Here is an 18,845-nt window from a genome sequence, read left to right on the forward strand (position 1 = left end):
TAAAGGAAATCAGTCTATTTTTACTCTCATAAATAATTGGTGCTGGGGCGATGGGCTCCTCCAGAGCGCTTGTCACTTCTAATTGGCACCGGCTATTGGTGGCCCCGCAGCTGACGAACTCAACCAGGAAAAAAGTTGACAGTTAACAGCGAACCCCCCCCCCCCCAAAAAAAACCCCAACCCACCGCTGCCCCCTCGACTCCTGAACGCATCCCGCGGCACCCAACAGGTTAGAACAGCTCCTGCGGCGTGGTTTGGAGGGACGGGGGGGAGACAAGAGGAGAGGGCGAGAGAGTGAGGCTGTCCTTTGGACAACCTGTTCAGTGTGGAGCTGCGAGGCTTGAGCGCATCTATGTGAAAGCCTCTGTCCTCCCCCCCCCTCTCTCTCTCTCTCTCTCTCTCCCTTCTCAGACAGGGGCGGTCGTTCTCAGTCTGCGCACATATTCCACTTGGCCAGCATCACTCGGGAGTCCGCAGACACTGCGCTGATTGAACAAGCGGAGGGGAGCTCATTTCCAGAGCGCATTGATTGTGTTAGAAGGGTTTCTTCACTAGACTGCCAGAGGCCGAGAGAGAGAGAGAGAGAGAGAGAGAGAGAGAAAGAAAGAAAGAAAGAAAGAGAAGCCATTTTCAACCACGCCTTTAAAAGTAAAAACCCACAAAAGAGGAAACGGGGTTAAAGGATTTTTCTTCCTCCAAAGTAGCCTTGATTGAGTTTGTTTCAAAGGGAAAGTGCTTTTTGGGGGGAAAGCGATCAGCGGGAAGATTCCGGTGGCCGCTCCTCTCCGTGCGTAAAGATAAAAAAAAAAAAGTTTAGCTCGTCAAGGTGCATTTCACAGGTCGGGCAGAGTAGAAAGCTCTCCATTACGCTCCCCGGGAATTGTAAAGCTCACCCAGGACGCCCGCTGGAGGAGGATATATAACTTTTTTGTGGAAAGATAACGAAGGCGTGTCGGTGTAACGGAGAGCCGAGGAGTCCTTCTCCGCTGAACCGGGAGCAGTGCGCGCGGCACAAAGCACGGCACCTCAGAAACAAGGTAGAGGATCACCAGCCCGCGCGGGGACCACCAGATTCTTTTTTCTCTCTCCTCACGGGTTACACGTTTTATTTATTGACTTCGCGTCAGTTCCGCGCGTCCATGTTTACGATTTGTGAACCTCTCGAACGTGGCGGTAGGTTATTTTATTTAACATGGTTCTACGCGGATATCAAAGCTGTGCCTCTGGTAGCACTCATCATCCCTCACTGGTGACATTCTGATCCTCTGTCTCTCTCCACGCTCTCCTCCCTCACATTTGCATCATTTATATTAACGCCGGCGGAATAACGATCCACTCGAATGAGTCTCATTGAGCGCATCTTAAATGAAACTTTCCTTCAACCTTCCAGTGCAGCCGGATAAGTCATTAGACACGAGGGCCAGGCGTCCGAGGGAGCCCTCGGGTTCCGTCCTAGGAGTCGCCCAAGAGGGTCCGTGAGCCCCCCAAGCGGTTCATCCTGCGGCTTCAGCTTTTCCAACAGGTTCTTTGGTATCATCGGAATCACCGACACCTCAAATACAGGGATAATAATACAAAACGTGTTGCTTTTTGCTGCTGATTATTACAGCCTATCGATCTGAAGCAAAATACGGTGTGTGTGTGTGTGTGTGTGTGTGTGCGTGCGGGTGTGTGATAGTGATGGTGATGGGGTGTTTTGGGGAGGTCTGACAATAACGACCCCACTTGTTGTAGCTAATCCCCCATGAATGGATCCCTACAGTCTCCTCCTGTCATGTGACGCCCCCCCCACCCCCCATTATTCAGTGAGGAGGATGTTTAGTAACGTTTAACAATCCTGTCAATCTCCAATTCTCTGGCACTCGGAGCACTGCTTGTAAACTTTGTGTAATCCACAGTTCATGATTGAATTACTCGTCCTTTAAGTCGAACGAGGCGATGTAGGCTGTGCTGCCGGGAGCCAAATTGCTCTTTGATATTATTTTCACGGCTTAAGGGGTTGAAGGAGACACAGTTGAACATGAGAAAACAATTGAAAGTACCTGTTCCTCCTTTTTGACAACAATCACTCAGCTGTCGCCTCCTTGTTTGTCACATCTGTCGGTTGTTTCCCTGTTTCAATGTTTGCCTCTTTTCACCTCTTAATTCAATGTGCTTCATTGGCACCAGCGTAACAAACACGCTGTTACCAAATGGTAAAGTGTCTCTCTCTCTGTGTCCCCCTCTTTCTCAGGTTATGACGGAACTGAGCTGAAAATGGAGCTTTTCTGGATTTTGTTATTTTCTAGTGTATATCCTCTCACCGGGGGCCAAGGAGTTTACGGTAAGGACCTTGATGTTTACAAATGTATTCCTATTACCACATCGATGAATACTTTATTAGTGCAGGCTGACTGAGCTCCAATGCACTGGCGATGTTAATTTGTCCAATTATTAGCTTGCAACCTTAATTAAGGGCCTCTCCTGGCCCCATATTGTCCGTGCGTTAATAAGAGGCAGTGTAATAACCCGCGTTTAAAGGACCACTAGAATGGCTTCAGGGAGACCGACGAATGAAGTTGAAAGGGAGACACTGCTTCTTAGAAGTCACAGCACAGGAGGGGGCAATGTAGTGGTAGGGAAATCCACACAGCGCAAATCTAATGTAATTCCATTTTTAGAGTGGTACTATCTTCATTGCAAAAACTCCCCATTAGACTCACAGATTTGTGCTTAATCTCGCAAAGTACCATCAAACTTGTAACGATCTAGATTTATGGTTATTGCTGAATGGCTATAGTTGGCCACTGTTTTACTCCTCCCACGTGCACTGCCCTCTCACACACATGCACAACGGGCTCCTTTTGTCAGGTTAAACAGGGCAGTCACGCTGTGCTTTTGAGGATGAAGCGGAGATTTGTTGCCTCTTAGGGCCGTCTCGCTGTACCACAGAGGCGCAAGTTTCTTCGGGCCAGAAATGCATCCTCCTGTCCCTTCGGGGGGGGGGGGGGGGGGGGGGGGGCAAGACAAGCACACAAACTGATCTGTCAGCTTTAATATTGATTTTGATGTTTGAAGGCATGCGGCAACCATTGAAAACAAGGTCTGTTTAGTAGCACGGAGAGCTGTTGTCGTAAGTAATCCCGCAGCCTGCTGTCACACCGAGAAATGCTGACTGACTGACATTTGCTGGAGCATGTAGGGTCATGTCAAAGTCCTCACTAACCTGTCTGCCTGTGTATGCCTTAACCAGGCATTAAACCAATGCCATACACAATACTGAGGATTTACGGTGAAAGATAATGTGGCATCACATAAAGCTCATCGTTCGTTTCAGCTGTTCCAGGTTTTTAACCATAAATCTTCACGGTCCTTTCAAAAATATTTTCAACATACATCGTTGCTTAAAAATATATAGTTTCATAGTTCCTTTTTCTGCTAGGAATGATTTTCTTGTTGTTGAACTTTTATGATCTAGTTTCGCTGTCCTGCAGAAGGCCCACATCTCCAGTTTGCCCTGGTGCATTCTCGTCCTCGTTTATTTTTATCACAATAACTATGGAACAGTTTGGGCTTCTCTACAGGGTAATAAACCGATTTTCATGAAGAACTTGTGTATAAGCAGTGGGTCGAGGCAGAGAGGTCAATGGCTGAGGCTGCAACGATATGTGGTTTCTGACTAGCAGTCCCGCACTCCCAGGGGGGGGGGCTTGTGCGCTACAACTGTTTCATGTACGTGTAGGTAAACACATCACCATTAAAAAGACCAACAAATAGCTTCACAATTTACGCAAAGTAGAAAATATCAGGGGGGAAGAGAGCCAACAGGTTTGGCACGCGGGCTCGCTGTGTATGCAGATCTGCGTAAAATGGTTCCCCCTCACTCTGGAATTGTTTAGCACTTGCTCCAGCAGACAGATGCGACGCGTCCGTCGGGAGCCGCGCGGTGTAAGCGTGCCTGATTGATGTCAGCGCTTTGGAAGGCTGTGAGCTTCATTTACTGTAGCCTTCTCTGGGGTGTGTTTGGATGTGTGCGTTTTTTTTTTGTCAGCTCGCGCCTGAGAGTCTGTGGCGTGCAGGTGTCAGTGCTCGCGAGTGCGAATGTGAACCCACAAGCCTGTGTGTGTGTGTGTGTGTGCGTGCGTGCGCGCGCACATGCACGTGTGAGTGGGACGGGCTCGTGCAGCAGCCACGCTTTTCTTCCCACTGCAACAGTTTGCTGGCTCAGCAGGGACTTGCGGATCAGTCACTGTTTCTCTTGCAGCAGCGTAGTATCAATTGTGCTTCTGTGGATTTTGATAGGCTGTCATGAAGGCTGTAACACCTGTCCCTCAAACAGGATACGGACGGACAAGTGCAACAACGAGACAGGATACTTTGTTGTTGTTGTTGTTGTCGCAGGTAAAGCTGCAGACCCACGTGCACCTTTGACATGAAGCACATTTATCAAGATAGTAAACACGTTTTACCGGCATCCTCTCCTCTTTTCCTACACTTTTCATTTGGGATAAGCTTCCTACATGCATTTCCACTGTCTGATGACAAACATCCATGCGCATATGTACATCAATTTTCTAATTTAATTTAATCTGGATGCAGTGTAATGTCCGGCATTAGGGCCATGATGTGTAATCCACCTGCGACGACTCTCAAGGATTTTTCTTTCAAGGATTAGGGGAGGTTCAGAAGCATTTGAACACACTCTCTCATGTGAAATACTCCACAGTTAGAACATGAATTCAAACCGAGTGTAACCAGGAAAGTGTTGCCCCCTCTTTGTGGTGGTGCATCATATCACACTCAGCGAAGTTCACAGAGACATCGAATTATTGATTGCTGGACCAAGTCGTACAAAACCAGTAGCTCGTGCTTGGCGATGGAAATTCAAACTGCATTAGCCTGCAATGTGATGCTTCGTTATGTGCTTGTTTACAGGAAATTTAAGGAACATGAATCAATGTTTTTGCTTGGCGCTGCTTTTAGATTGGAGCACGCAGAGCTAAGGACTTGCCACTGGCCAAGAAAGAAAACACAACAAGAGAGGCAGAGTGTAAAAAAAGTTTAACGTGGAAAACTTACTTTGAAGATTTTGCCGAAAGAAGAATGAAGGGCTGGAACACATTTGAGCGTACTTGCGATGTGGCGCTTTGCCTGCTGCTGTACGTCGCCGTGGCAGCCGATGACCTAGAAAGAGACCGTTGGAGGTTTTTAACTGGCCTGGCGACTGGCTCCCCTGTGACTTTGGCTCTTCCTCTCCCCACATCAGCACATTTGTTTGCGTCTCTCTCTTTTATGTCTTGCTGCTGACTTTATTTTGAATGCTGAATATTGCCCTTTTCTAATAAGCATCCATAATTTATTGGTGGCTCTGAGGCAATGGAGGAGGAGAGGGGAGACGGTGATAGAAAGAGACTGAAGCATTAAGTTGGAAATGGTGATAATCTCTAACCTCCCACCATCTGACACCTACTCTCCTCTTCCCACTCTTTACCTCTTTGCTTTATGTCTGTTCATTGCACTTTAAGGTGCACACACACACACACACACACACACACACACACACACACACACACACACACAAACGTCTCTTTTTGCCTATCAGATTGTACCGTCTCTACATGAATGTGAACCGTAATGTCAGCGATTGTTGGATGACCTTTTCTGCTGGGTTTGGTGTGGTTAAAGTCCCGGGGATTCATTTAGTGGCGTTCTAACATTTTCTTTCTCCGAACGGAAAAATCCAATGGCTTGTCCTTTAAGGGAAGCCTGATTTGCGTTGCAATCTTGATTGCTGTTTAAAGCGTTTTTCTTGCTTGTAGCTCACATGAGATTCTGCAAACATCTTCACCTATTAGAAGTGAGGAGTTGCGTCTGCCTGCTCCCTCTCTTTGTCGAACGCTCCCTTTCTGTCCGTCTCCGCTCATCCCCGTCAGTTCCTCTGACCTTATACCTCCTGTAAAAAAATTTAGCGCACAATTATCTCGTCTTGTTCCCATTTTTTCCTCCCCCTGACTTGGTCTATTGGGCAGCAAAGTAGCCCTTGCTCCCTTAAAATGAAAAAAAAGGTCATGGCTTGAGAACATCACGTACACAATACACTATGTAGCCTCGTCGTATGCTTACTCAGCTTAGTCGTTGCCTTTTTCTTTGCCCTGGTTTCTTTCATTCCCTCCTCTCATCTTTTCACACTACCTCGCTGTCCTCTGATTTTTTTTGTATGGGTGACTGGATATTATTGCCTGTCAACATTTCTATTAACCTACAGGTCAGCAGCAGAGCCATAGGCCCATAGCCAGAGTGATATGTTGAGTGTGGTGTACACAAGCCTTGCTACTTGGGGCTGAAGGGTAAGAGTGCTAAGACAACATCTCCCAAGGTCTGATTTACCCCCCCCCCACCCCCACCCCCCTGCTTCTCTGAGCCTCCGGTCCGGCACTAAGCAGCAGGTGGGAGTGGGCAGTCTGGGACACTGGGGTCCCTGACTAAAGTGAGATAGTCCTTGATTAAACAGTCAGGCAAGTATTTTGGCATCATGTTTGTGCACGAACAGGATAACGTAAAGTGCCAGCTGTCTACCTGCATTTTTGAATATATTATAGATAGACAATAGACAATATAGATATTGTGTGCGGGGGGGGGCTCTTCTCAACAGACATTATACATAAGATTACTTTTTTCAGCTCAAAGACAGAAAGGTGTAGAGCTCACTGATAAACTAATGGCTGGAATTCAATATACTTTGCATTGTATGAATAAATACAGACTGACTGATTCTTTATTTTTTTTATTACTCTCTTTACTCCCTGAAGATATTTCGTCTTTTTTTCATATTATGAGAAGAAATCACAGGTTGTCGAGGAGGAAATGTTGAGAATCACTGCAGGCTGCGGCAGCCTTCTTCCGTACTGAAGTGTCGGCAGAACTATTATCATTCCTTTGCTCGCAGATCATGGCGTAACTCTCCTCTCTATCTGCTCATTTTCATTTATTTTTTTTCCTTTCTTCGTACTCCTCTCTCGGATGATTATGTTCTTGTTCACGCAGGTCACATCCACATTGCTCACGTGCACATCCAGGCACGCGCGTCCGCAAACATCTCTCACTGCATTTACCTTACTCTGAACTCATACCTCACTCTCGTCATTAGCTCACTCTCACCCACACCCCTCCCTCCCGCTGCACACACACACACACACACACACAGCCGTTACACACACAGGCCTACACGCACACACTTTCTTTGGAGGAGAGTGGTCCAGAGCGTTAACAGGACGGCGTGGGTGTTCTATGAGTGGGAAAAACTGTCAGTAAGAATTTGCTCTTCATGGCTCTGCTCGGGCGCCAGATGTGGCCAGAGGCATCATGTTTTCGGGTTTCCTCGTGCGTCTCATGAACGTGATATCCAAGGAACACTCAGGAGGAATTTCTTTAAATCTGTCCTAGACGTCCGCCGGGATTCAAGGACGATGACACATTTTTGACAGGCATGGGTGTAAACTGCAACACGACTGGATAGCAGATGCAGAAAACCACAAGGCCATAATTTGATACAGGAACATGTGTGTCTTTGTACAAATGTATAAATCCAGGATAATTCATTATTGTTTGTTGCTGTAGTTGGCTTTAGGAAAAGTGTCCCAGCTTCTTGAGAGTAAACGGATGAGGTGCACTGTGTGTGTGTGTGTGTGTGTGTGTGTGTGTTTGGTTCGGTGTGTGCGTTTGCTTGCATGGACCTGGGAGGGAGGGAACATTTGGCATCTAATTTATTCATAAAGACGACAGGACGGTTTTGAACAGGGTGAGAACATGGCTTACATCAGACCGCCTGCCTCCTGCACTCTTCTCACACTGTCACTCTCTCTCTTCTTTACTGCCTTCTCCAGCCTCCTGTCCTTTGTCAGCACTTATTCCTGTCTTTGAAATAGTTCTTTTTAAACACACTTTTTATTTGAATATTTTGGCATAGTTGAATCTTAAAATTCTGAAATTTGTGATAGTTTGTTTTCAACATAATTTGTGTTGGATTTTCAAATGTGATTAGTTCATTTTTAAAATAATCGGATGGAGTTTTTGTTAGTGTAATGGTAAATACAATTCAGTTTTTGCTGTCTTCCAAATGTTCTTTTTTGTTACTTCCACAGGGGTGTTTCACAGGTCTCGTGGTGACTTAAAAGATTCCTTCGATAGACCTACATGCTGGTTTCTGAAGGTGTTTTTTAATAGTTAATGGATAAAAATAGTTAAATTGCCTTTTAAACACAAAAAAATCAAGTTTGTCAGTGTATGTGCATTGATGACTTCACACACTTTTTGCATATGGGACCACAAATCCAAACAAGGTGTGTTTAGTCTTTTTAATGACGTGAACAGAAAACACTCCCTATTACATATACATATACATTTTATAGGTAATACAACCAACCTCTATAATTATATAAAAAGTGAAAATATACAAAACATTTGATCGGCATTCATATGTCTGGCAAACATGTTTTCTTAAAACCGTCATCATTTTTAACCTGGTTAGAATGAAGATTAATAGGAATTCATTCCAACAATATTATTGTTCACCCTATGCAAATAGCGGGGTTTCACAGCGTGCACAATGCTATGCCAACGGGATGCCATTCTCGCCTCCCGTCACACCTCCGCAAAGACATATTTGGATCTGTCACGACATAGAAAAAAAGATGCTCATATGCGCCGCTGACTGCCTGGGAAACCTTATCACACAGATGTGCTCCGACTCAAAGAGGACCAGGACAGGAAGCGGCGCCCACTGCTCGAAACGCACTTTCACAGGCTGCTCCGCCCACATGTGCTGCGCCTCTCCCAGAGCGGCGCTCTGAAACCCCACGAAACAACATCATAACAACCACAATCGCTGGAGTTGGTCGTGTTCAACTAAACTTTCTGACAGCAGGAAGGGATCAACACTGGAAATCTATCTGCTGCTCCTACACACGTCTGAGCCTCAATAATTCAGCGATGCGTGCTGCTAAGAGATCTCGCCCTTTCTCTTTCAAGCTTTAGTTCTCACTCTTAAACTCGCTTTCCCTCAGAAACAAACTTCACCCTCCCCTCCCTCCTCCTCCTCCTCCTCCGCCGCTGCTTGTGACGGTTTCAGTACAAAAAAATGTTCTGGCACTCCAAATGTTTGGAAAGTTTAGCTGGCTGCTGTGTCTTTCTCCATGCACGTCAGCCGGGTCAGTCTATGGGGTGTGATCGGTCGGATAAGTTGAAGTCATGTTGTCAGTGTAGCCGTTGACCTGCCATCAGCAACACATTCTGATGTCTCTCCTCCTCCTGCCTCATTTTGAATTTACCCCTCTGCTAAACCTCTACATGTCTAGAAAGATGTTCCTGTCATCTTCCCCTCGTCCCTTCTTCTCTTCTTTCTCTGACTCCTCTTTTCCTTCCTGGCCATCCATACAGCTACCCGTGACATGTCAAAATGGGATGAAATACACCCTATATGTACATCCTCATTCCATCCTAATTCTCTCCCCTTCATCCAAGCCCTTCCAACAGATACATTCCTTACACTTTCCCTCCTCCCTTGCCCCCCCCCCCCCCCTCCCTCTCCTCCCTATAAGTTCCCTTTCTTTACACCCGGCACCTCTCTCCTCCAAAAGCCCTGTCATCTTCCCGCTGCCATCCCCCTGTTCAGTGGCAAGCATCCACCCACCTCTCCACTTACTGCGTATATAGGACATAGCGCACAGCGCCGTTGAAGGCTGGAGACGTGCTCTGGGATGCCGGGTGGAGGGCTGACACTTGGGAGCATCCAGCGAGCCGCGTGCAGCAGCCACCGCAGGAAATGAGGCCAGAGGGAAAGGTGCTCCGTGAGGAAAGGTGGTTTTATTTGGGGGGGGGGGGCTTGGGTGACACAAACACTGAAGACTGAAAAGTAACAATTGTTTGCATTGTGAATTCAATTAAATGCGAGAAGGGACATCTTAACACTGACTGGAATTAGACAGTTTGACAGGAGGAGCTGTGTCACTTGGTTGGTGCTGCAGACAACACGTTGTTTAAAAATGAAAATCAGTAATGAGTTCAGTGGGTTTTACATGCTCTGTAGTTATAAAGCCTCCGTAGCCCTTCCTCATCTTTGCGTGAGGCTACATTAGCCACTTCTGTTATAACAAACCGATTGTTGCATTGAAATGTAGGTTGTAGGTTATGCATGGAATAACAAATACAATGTCTCTGGTTCTGTGGCTTCGGTTTTGATCCTGAACAACTGTGTGTCGCGATTCCAACAATGTTGGAATACTGTGAAGTTCTCTAAAGTGTCACATGAAGTCTGTGATTGGAGCCTCATGCAGTTGGTCCGGTGCTGTAGTTTGTAATCATAATTGTGAATTTACCAGCATATCACAGCTGCAATCTTTCTTTCAACTCCCTTGGGCACAAGTGCTGTAACCCTGGTTATAATCACTACTGTTGTTAATAGAAGTATTTTCTCATCAAAAGCTCATGAGATGGAGACAAGATGTGAAACTTTGAAAAGGATTTTTTTTCTGCAGCAACATTGTAGAAACAAGGTCACTGAGGACAGCAAAAAAAAAACACATGAGTTGCCAATATTTCCTGGTACACGTATGAGAATATATATTTAAAAACTCCATCACTAAGATGCCTGTGGCTCAATGGCACACATAGGACATCATTTCACACATTTCAATTGAGGAGGAAGTGCTATTAAGCAAGAACATGTATCAGGTAAATTACACATTTTTATTGAATCCAGAGATACATGCTGCAATATTCTGACTTGTCAGCTGATCTTTGTGGGGAAAATTCTCGGTTGCTGTCTGAGTTCATGTTTGAGTCCTGAGGAGAATGTAGAAACAAGATGGTAAAAACCCAAAAGATTTTACCGCCTTTTATTCTTGCAACAAGAGCCACAAAGTCACAAAAAAGTGTCCCGAGGAGTTTGTGGTGCCAGCAGCACACCGATGAACTGAGCTCGACCTCTCCTTACATGCCGTCCCAAAAGCCCCCCCGGCGCCAGGGGCCCTCCAAGCACGCAGGACGGGGGGGGGGTGGGGTGGGGGGGTTTGAAACTCACCGAGAAGAGATGGAAGATAATTGATCAACAACAGCCCCATATAACATAAGATGAGTCCTTTTCCATCAGATCTTAGCCGTGATGTACAAACAATATATCTTTTAATCATGTAGTCATTGATTTATCAACCACAACACCAATCCACGTGAGGCACAACACCATCCAGGTGAAGCATACGAATTAGACTTGGATCTGGATCTTGTTAAAGAAGAGTAAAAGAACACCTGGCAGAGCGTAAGGCTCATATTAATAGAGAGACACAGCCAGAGTGACATTGAAAAGGGAACGGTCTGAAAGATAAAAGACGGAAGGCTTACCTATAGATTGAGAGCTGGACCAACATGGGGCTCAGAAAATGAGAAAAGACACCGACAGATGAGTAAGTGTGTGAGAGAGGTAGGGAGTAAGTGGGAATGAGGGCGCGACCTATCCTTGAATGGATTTCGGCCAGGTACAAGAGACTTCAATCAAATATTTCAAAGTGAAAATAGTTTCCATTCCTGTAACTTCAGATGAGTTTGTTGGACTCACAGTCTTTCCCTCAATTTACCATCAAACAGGAACGATTTCATGAGAAACAAACCTTTGAAAATGACATTTCAGCTCGCATGCCCACGGGGGATGAAACTATATTAAAGTATCACTTTATTCCATGAAATGTCTGACATTAATAACAATAAAAAATACGACCCATCCATGGTTTAAACAAATGAATTAATTGGGGTGACTGAAGTCAAAGAAAATATTTATCGCTACAAAATTGGTTGATTCATTTTCGTTCAATTAACTAATTAACTGAATGTTATTATTTTCATAGATAAGCCACTGATATAAATTCATAAAATGATAAACACAACAGCAATAATAAAACCAAACTAAGCTAATTGTATTTTTTCCCTGAAACAAATAATTCCATCAGCATCTGATTCTGAATGGCATGGTCTTCTCAGGTTAAAACATCAAACAAAGTGCTTCCAACGCACGTGAACTCACCACCGTGGGTCTGAAAGCGCTTGGCGAATGGGAAGCACACTCGGTGTGTAGTTGTGAGGTATTGACGAGAAGCAGGGGGAAAATGTGTCAGTGATCGGCGCTGGTTGGGCTTTCATCACAGCCTCACCACCCCCCATTTCTCCCCTTTCCCGTTTCTGGTGCTCCTGCTCTCGTTTTCATCATCTCACTCTCTCACACCTTTCAGGGCACGGACACGCGGACCACAGAAAGTGACAACTCGTCCCTCTAAAACAATTTCTCTCGGGGGTTCTTTCTCTATTCCAGTTTTTCCACATCCTGATTACTCACAGTGGGCGTTCTCCTCCGTTGTGTTTCGTCTTTTACGTCTATTCAAAGTCTTCCTCCATTTCGACTCCATTTATTCATTCGTCCCTGTTTTTAATATGTCTTCCTGGCCTTCTCTATTCTCGCCTGCAGCACCCTGCAATGCAAACACAACCTGTTCTGAGGGGAAGTGAATTATTGAAGCCGCTGCTGCCATTCCCTGTATGCAGAAGTGGGCCGCAGAGGAAGGAAGGAGGGAATGGAGGGAGGGGATGAGGGTGGATGAAGGGAATGTAGTATAGATTTGCAAAGACAAAGGCGGGAGCGGCTCGGTGCGCAAAGCGTCAGAGGAATATACCTTTGTTTACATCGTCTCTACGGTGTGTGAAACTGTGTTAACAGTGCGACAGAATAGCGCAGTATATAACTAACATGAAACATGAAGCATAAAAAACATATGCTCTGGGATTTTAAAGATGCTTATTATACAGGCCCAAATCACTCACCGGCCACTTTATTAGGTACCCCATGCTAGTAACGGGTTGGACCCCCTTTTGCCTTCAGAACTGCCTCATTTCTTCGTGGCATAGATTCAACAAGGTGCTGGAAGCATTCCTCAGGGAGTTTGGTCCATATTGACATGATGGCATCACACAATTGCCGCAGATTTGTCGGCTGCACATCCATGATGCGAATCTCCCGTTCCACCTCATCCCAAAGATGCTCTATTGGATTGAGATCTGGTGATTGTGGAGGCCATTTGAGTACAGCGAACTCATTGTCATGTTCAAGAAACCAGTCTGAGATGATTCCAGCTTTATGACATGGCGCTTTATCCTGCTGAAAGTAGCCATCAGAAGTTGGGTACATTGTGGTCATAAAGGGATGGACATGGTCAGGAACAATACTCAGGTAGGCTGTGGCGTTGCAACGATGCTCAATTGGTACCAAGGGGCCCAAAGAGTGCCAAGAAAATATTCCCCACACCATGACACCACCACCACCAGCCTGAACCGTTGATACAAGGCAGGATGGATCCATGCTTTCATGTTGTAGACGCCAAATTCTGACCCTACCATCCGAATGTCGCAGCAGAAATCGAGACTCAGACCAGGCAACGTTTTTCCAATCTTCTATTGTCCAATTTCGATGAGCTTGTGCAAATTGTAGCCTCAGTTTCCTGTTCTTAGCTGAAAGGAGTGGCACCCGGTGTGGTCTTCTGCTGCTGTAGCCCATCTGCCTCAAAGTTCGACGTACTGTGCGTTCAGAGATGCTCTTATGCCCACCTTGGTTGTAACGGGTGGTTATTTGAGTCACTGTTGCCCTTCTATCAGCTCGAACCAGTCTGGCCATTCTCCTCTGACCTCTGGCATCAACAAGGCATTTCCGCCCACAGAACTGCCGCTCACTGGATGTTTTTTCTTTTTCGGACCATTCTCTGTAAACCCTAGAGATGGTTGTGCGTGAAAATCCCAGTAGATTAACAGTTTCTGAAATACTCAGACCAGCCCTTCTGGCACCAACAATCATGCCACGTTCAAAGTCACTCAAATCACCTTTCTTCCCCATACTGATGCTCGGTTTGAACTGCAGGAGATTGTCTTGACAATGTCTACATGCCTAAATGCACTGAGTTGCCGCCATGTGATTGGCTGCTTAGAAATGAAGTGTTAACGAGCAGTTGGACAGGTGTACCTAATAAAGTGGCCGGTGAGTATATTTCTGTTACCTTTTACTTGAAAAAGCAGTCCTTGACCAGACGGACTTACACATTAAACAGTGTACCGTTTATATCCATGATTCTGACACTGATCTGTGTTTTTATGTCTGTGTGCCTTCTAGATAGTGTAGCCCAGGCTCGTGCATATGAATTAATAATCTGGATCATTATTAACAGTAACAAATTAAAACTCAAAATTATAAATGCTACTTAAACCTGCGGATGAAACAAGCTTATCTGCACATATTCCTGCAGTAAAGAGCTGAATCAGGTGCATCTCAGTTTGATGACGGCAAAATACCAAGAGGAGAAAAACAGGAGCCTGCAGCACACTGATTGATTTACAGCCGTTGTGCGTCTGTAACTGTGTCTTCATCAAAGTCAAAATAGAGCGTATGTTCAAATCCCATTGGTTCCATATCCAGATGTTTTCCTAGATCTGTATAATATTTTCTACAATCATTTTTACTCCCCTTGCACTAAAATAACAAAAGAAGAAAAAGAAAAGAAAAAACAGGACTTGCCACACCACCCATTCCCGCCGCCAACCTTTGAGCACTAGCTAACTTGAAGGTGACTCAGATGGTGTATCAGGGTCTCGTCTCTCATCTGGATATTGGGGAAGGATAAAATATGCTTTTTGAAAAGTGAGGCCTTTGCAGACCAAGCGATGTGAGAACACCGTCCTTACCTGTTTGATTTCCAGTGTACTTTCCTACTTGGAAAGAGTTCGTTCGTGATCCTATGAACCAAAATTAGTAAAACGCTGACTCAAACTATCCATCCAAAGATGGCCCTACAGCAGTTAATGTGTGAGATAATAGACAAAATAAAGGAAATGATATCGTAAGAGTGTAAATGTACATTTTAAATGTATTATTAGCACATAGGAAGAGATGGTTGTTGTTTTATCTGATGGAGCACATTGTGGTGCACTTAGATTTTCTATTTTTCCTCTGCAGTTATAACAAATATATTATGATTTTGACTTTTTTTTACTATTAATTGAATTGAAATCATTTGTAACTTCCACGTGCTCGCTGTAGATGTTGTCCAAATGCCCTCCTAAAAGCTTTCTGCCACATCACAGGCACTAAATCACTCTCTACTGGTGTATTATTAAAAAAAAAGAAAACTTAATGATATGCAAACAAACAAATAAATACTCTACTCGAACATCGCAGGAATACAAAGACAACATTTGTATGTGAATTTCCCATCAGGTGTGGAATTTTTGACAAAAAATATCAAATGAATCAAATGAGGGCTACATCAATTTACAAATTCTCCCAAACTAATAGAGTATAATCCAACTCTCATTTATCCAGTTGACTCCTCAGGACTCCCCAAACAAATTCATCCTTGCTTGCTAGAAAAGTCATGTTACCATATAAATACAACGCGCAGACGGGTAGCACTCCTGTGTTATTGTGAAACTTTTTGCTCTTGTAGTGCGGTTTTAGCAGACAGGTGAGTGAGCGTGCAGTGCACGAGCTTTGTTTGTGAGTCGAGATATTTGGGATCGTTCGGTCACTGTGGACGACAATTAGAAAAAAAAGAAAAGATCATCAAGTGAGTAGTTGATATACAAATGGTCATTTTGTGGGGTAAGTATTCCTTTAATATAACGTTCAAACGGCGATTTAAGACATTATGTCAACGGGTTTACATAAAAACATCACAATTTCCCCGCTCGGTGTAATAGGTTTTTGAAAAGCCTGACCGGACTGAGAATAACTCACCCATTGGAGATACGGATGCTGTAATTGGTAACTGGGGGATTTCATGCACTTTCATCTTCCTTTTAAGATCCCCAATCCTCTAATTGCTACTTTTGTTTGGCAGTGAATGCTTTGAATCTATGCCCAAGAAAATATGTTTTTATTGGTGCCAAATTGAATTGAAAATTGTTGATGCAATATAAATGCGCTTCGCAACGGTCTCGGCTCCCCGCCAGAGTGTTGATGAATGTACTTTGGCTCAGTTTTAGAGCCGATCCGACCCGTTCAGATGTTTGTTAGCAAACCCCGGGTTCACTTTTAGTTTTAAGCTGTTAACCTTGAGCTTGACAAGTGCTTTTAATATAGTCTTTTATTAAAGCTAATAAAGAGAATGATTTTAGGGTGTGTAAAGGGGAGGGGGATGTATCCAATTAATCTATTTATTCCTCCTTCCTCTCACCTTAATTCTAGCTTGTTCAGTTCACCCTGCTGAAGTATCCTGAAATACTTTAATCTTAACTCACCGCAGCTAAACAAAAGCCATGATTCGAAGTCCAAATCTCTCCAAGGGACCAGTATTAAGCTCCTTTTCATGGAGGAGTCACAGGCTCGTGTCTGTCTGTCGCTGCGTTTCAAGTGTTGACACATCTCTGACACTCTTTTATCACGTTCCTTGGTGTTTGTGTGTGTGTGTAAGTGTCAGTGTTTGGACATCGGAAAGATGAACAAAGCCACTTATTTTTCTCTCTCTTTTCTGCCTTCCTTCATTCCCTCTCATCTTCCTCTTTCTGCCTCCTGTAATTAGAGTTATAATCAATAATCCATCACTTCCATCACTGGTTAATATTTGAACTCTCATTAATAAATCATATCCATATTAAAAATGTAACGTGCTCACCGCCTCCTGTTGTTTTGTACCGTATATATATGTATTCCAGCTGAGTAATTAGTGCAACTTTCTGCCATTGCATTTAGTGCTGATTAATGCTACTCATAGTACAGTTTGTTTCCCCCTCTCCTCTCAGGGGGGTAAATACATTTTCCCAACCTGTCGCCTCATCACAAATGCTGGGTGATCAATATGATCGTTGGTATGAGCTTAGCTGGAAATGGGAACAGACTTCTATGCATTTTACATGAATAAAGAACAGAATATGAGTGCTGGTAAAACTGAAGACACAAAGAAAAGTCAAGTAGCGCTCCATTGTAACTTCAGCCGTCAGTCACACTGGATTGTCTTTGACTATCTTTTTTTTCTTCTTTTTTTTTCCACTGTCTTCTCACACTGCTCAGAGCTGAACTGTGATAGATGTAAAGCCAACCACAGGGGATGTGCAAAGATACCTTTACACAGGGGAACTGATCACAGAGCAGCCATTATCACAAGCTGCAGGAGGTGACAAGGTCAGGGAGAGATTAGTTGTCTTCCTGGATAACCGAGCACACTTCAAGAAAAGACTGATTTTCCCCTTGACACATCTTTATCACATCTAACGTTTCCTTTTCTAATGAAAAACTGTCAGCAAATTGAGGCAATTATAACTCTTTTTTTTATTATTGCAGTCATTATATTTTTTTATTCTTTTCGTCTTTGGATTCTCACAGTAAAACCTCTTCATTTTACCTTCATTTACATGACCTCACAATTAAAGCGTTTTTCAGACAACAGCAACGTTGCACGAGTTTTTTTTGTATCGTGCTTGAAAAAAGCTTTTAAGTATTTACTAAAAGAAACAATACAAATATTCAGCCTGTACTTTTGATTAAAAGTGTACTAAAACAGCTTGACCTTAAAGGGTTGAAAGACAGATTTTTTTTCTTCTTTTTGCGAAATTTTGAGGTTGGGGTTAATTTTAAGCAAACTTTAGAGAACCTTTGGCGACCAAAAAGGTTGCAATGAACGTTTCTGATATAAAAACACACTGTGAAAGGGTAGAATGTGCCACACGGAAACATGGACAACTACCAGACTGTGACGTGTAGTGACTTATTAAACACAAGGTTGCCTCAACTATTGGCATAAACTGCTTTATTGTCCATCTTGCTCCAAATGGGACAATTACTACGTAGATTAATGGGAAGCAGTATAAACAAACTATCAACTCTACAATACACACAGTTCGAGAAGCCGCCCCTGATGGATAGTTTAAATCACGTCCGCATTGCCTTCAGTTTTCAGACCCAGAAGATGCCGCTTTGCTAAAGCTGTAATGCGTTTTATTCTGATCTGTTTCTATTTTTTCCTTTCACAAGGACTGAAAGAGACATGCGTATTATTTGTGTGGCATTTGGAAGAAATCTAAAAACTCTAAAGAGTTGGTGACACTATAAGCCTCTAGCCTTCAATAACTAGAGACCACAAAGGGTTATCTTTGACTCTGAAGGACAGAAGTGCGTTTTAACCAAGTACGTCACAGATGCGTCACTTACCGTCGGCGAGGTTGAAGATGGACCAGCGCGGATCGTTGTTTTTAGCGTAAGACATTGGATGTGTGGCGTGAGTGCGTGTGAAAACCTGCAAAAGCGTGAGTCACACAGGGGAACCGTGAGAGATGGCAGCCCTGTAGCTGTGTTGGCTTGACAACAACTTTCCTAACAGTCAAACATCAGCAAGTGCAACACAAGACAAAGCAGACGCCCTCTTCTACCCAGACATTTCCTCTTTTTGAGACCTAAAAAATGCGTAAAATAATAAATACTTTGTACCCGAAGTACTTCATGATCTCACTTCTGGCATCTTTTCATTCAACAAGCCGGACAACAGCTCCCCTGAGATGACTCGCTGTGAGTGACGGCTGCCTGTTGCATGTGAGAGCTGGTAGCCCCGCCCACCCAGTCAATGCGTGCAGGCAGCCGGACACGGACGGGTTTTTACATTTTTTTTAATGAAGTACCGATACTAAAAATATTGAAAACCGTACTACGTTTCAACGTAAGGCTACCTCGGTACCTTTCTAGTACCGGTACACCGTGAAACATTATACGTGCCAGAAGTATGACCATTTCCATACCTCACTTTGATCGCCATGCTGTAGGTCAGACATGCTTTAAAACAACTTTACCGGGACAC

At 44.2% G+C, this 18,845-nt stretch overlaps 1 protein-coding gene across 2 annotated transcripts in view; it reads left to right on the forward strand.

Annotated features, from left to right (window-relative positions):
• Nucleotides 1–420: 420 nt before the first annotated feature.
• Nucleotides 421–18,845, forward strand: part of LOC119229216 (MAM domain-containing glycosylphosphatidylinositol anchor protein 1) — a 121,550-nt gene continuing 103,125 nt past the window's right edge. For both annotated transcript variants that reach the window (XM_037489424.2, XM_037489433.2), the window contains exons 1-2: nt 421–1,037; nt 2,234–2,323. In XM_037489424.2, coding sequence (XP_037345321.2) covers nt 2,257–2,323 — 67 coding nt within the window. In that variant the 5' untranslated portion in view covers nt 421–1,037; nt 2,234–2,256. The remainder of the gene's footprint in view (nt 1,038–2,233; nt 2,324–18,845) is intronic.

This window comes from Pungitius pungitius, chromosome 4 (assembly GCF_949316345.1).
Source record: "Pungitius pungitius chromosome 4, fPunPun2.1, whole genome shotgun sequence".
Lineage (NCBI taxonomy): Eukaryota > Metazoa > Chordata > Actinopteri > Perciformes > Gasterosteidae > Pungitius > Pungitius pungitius.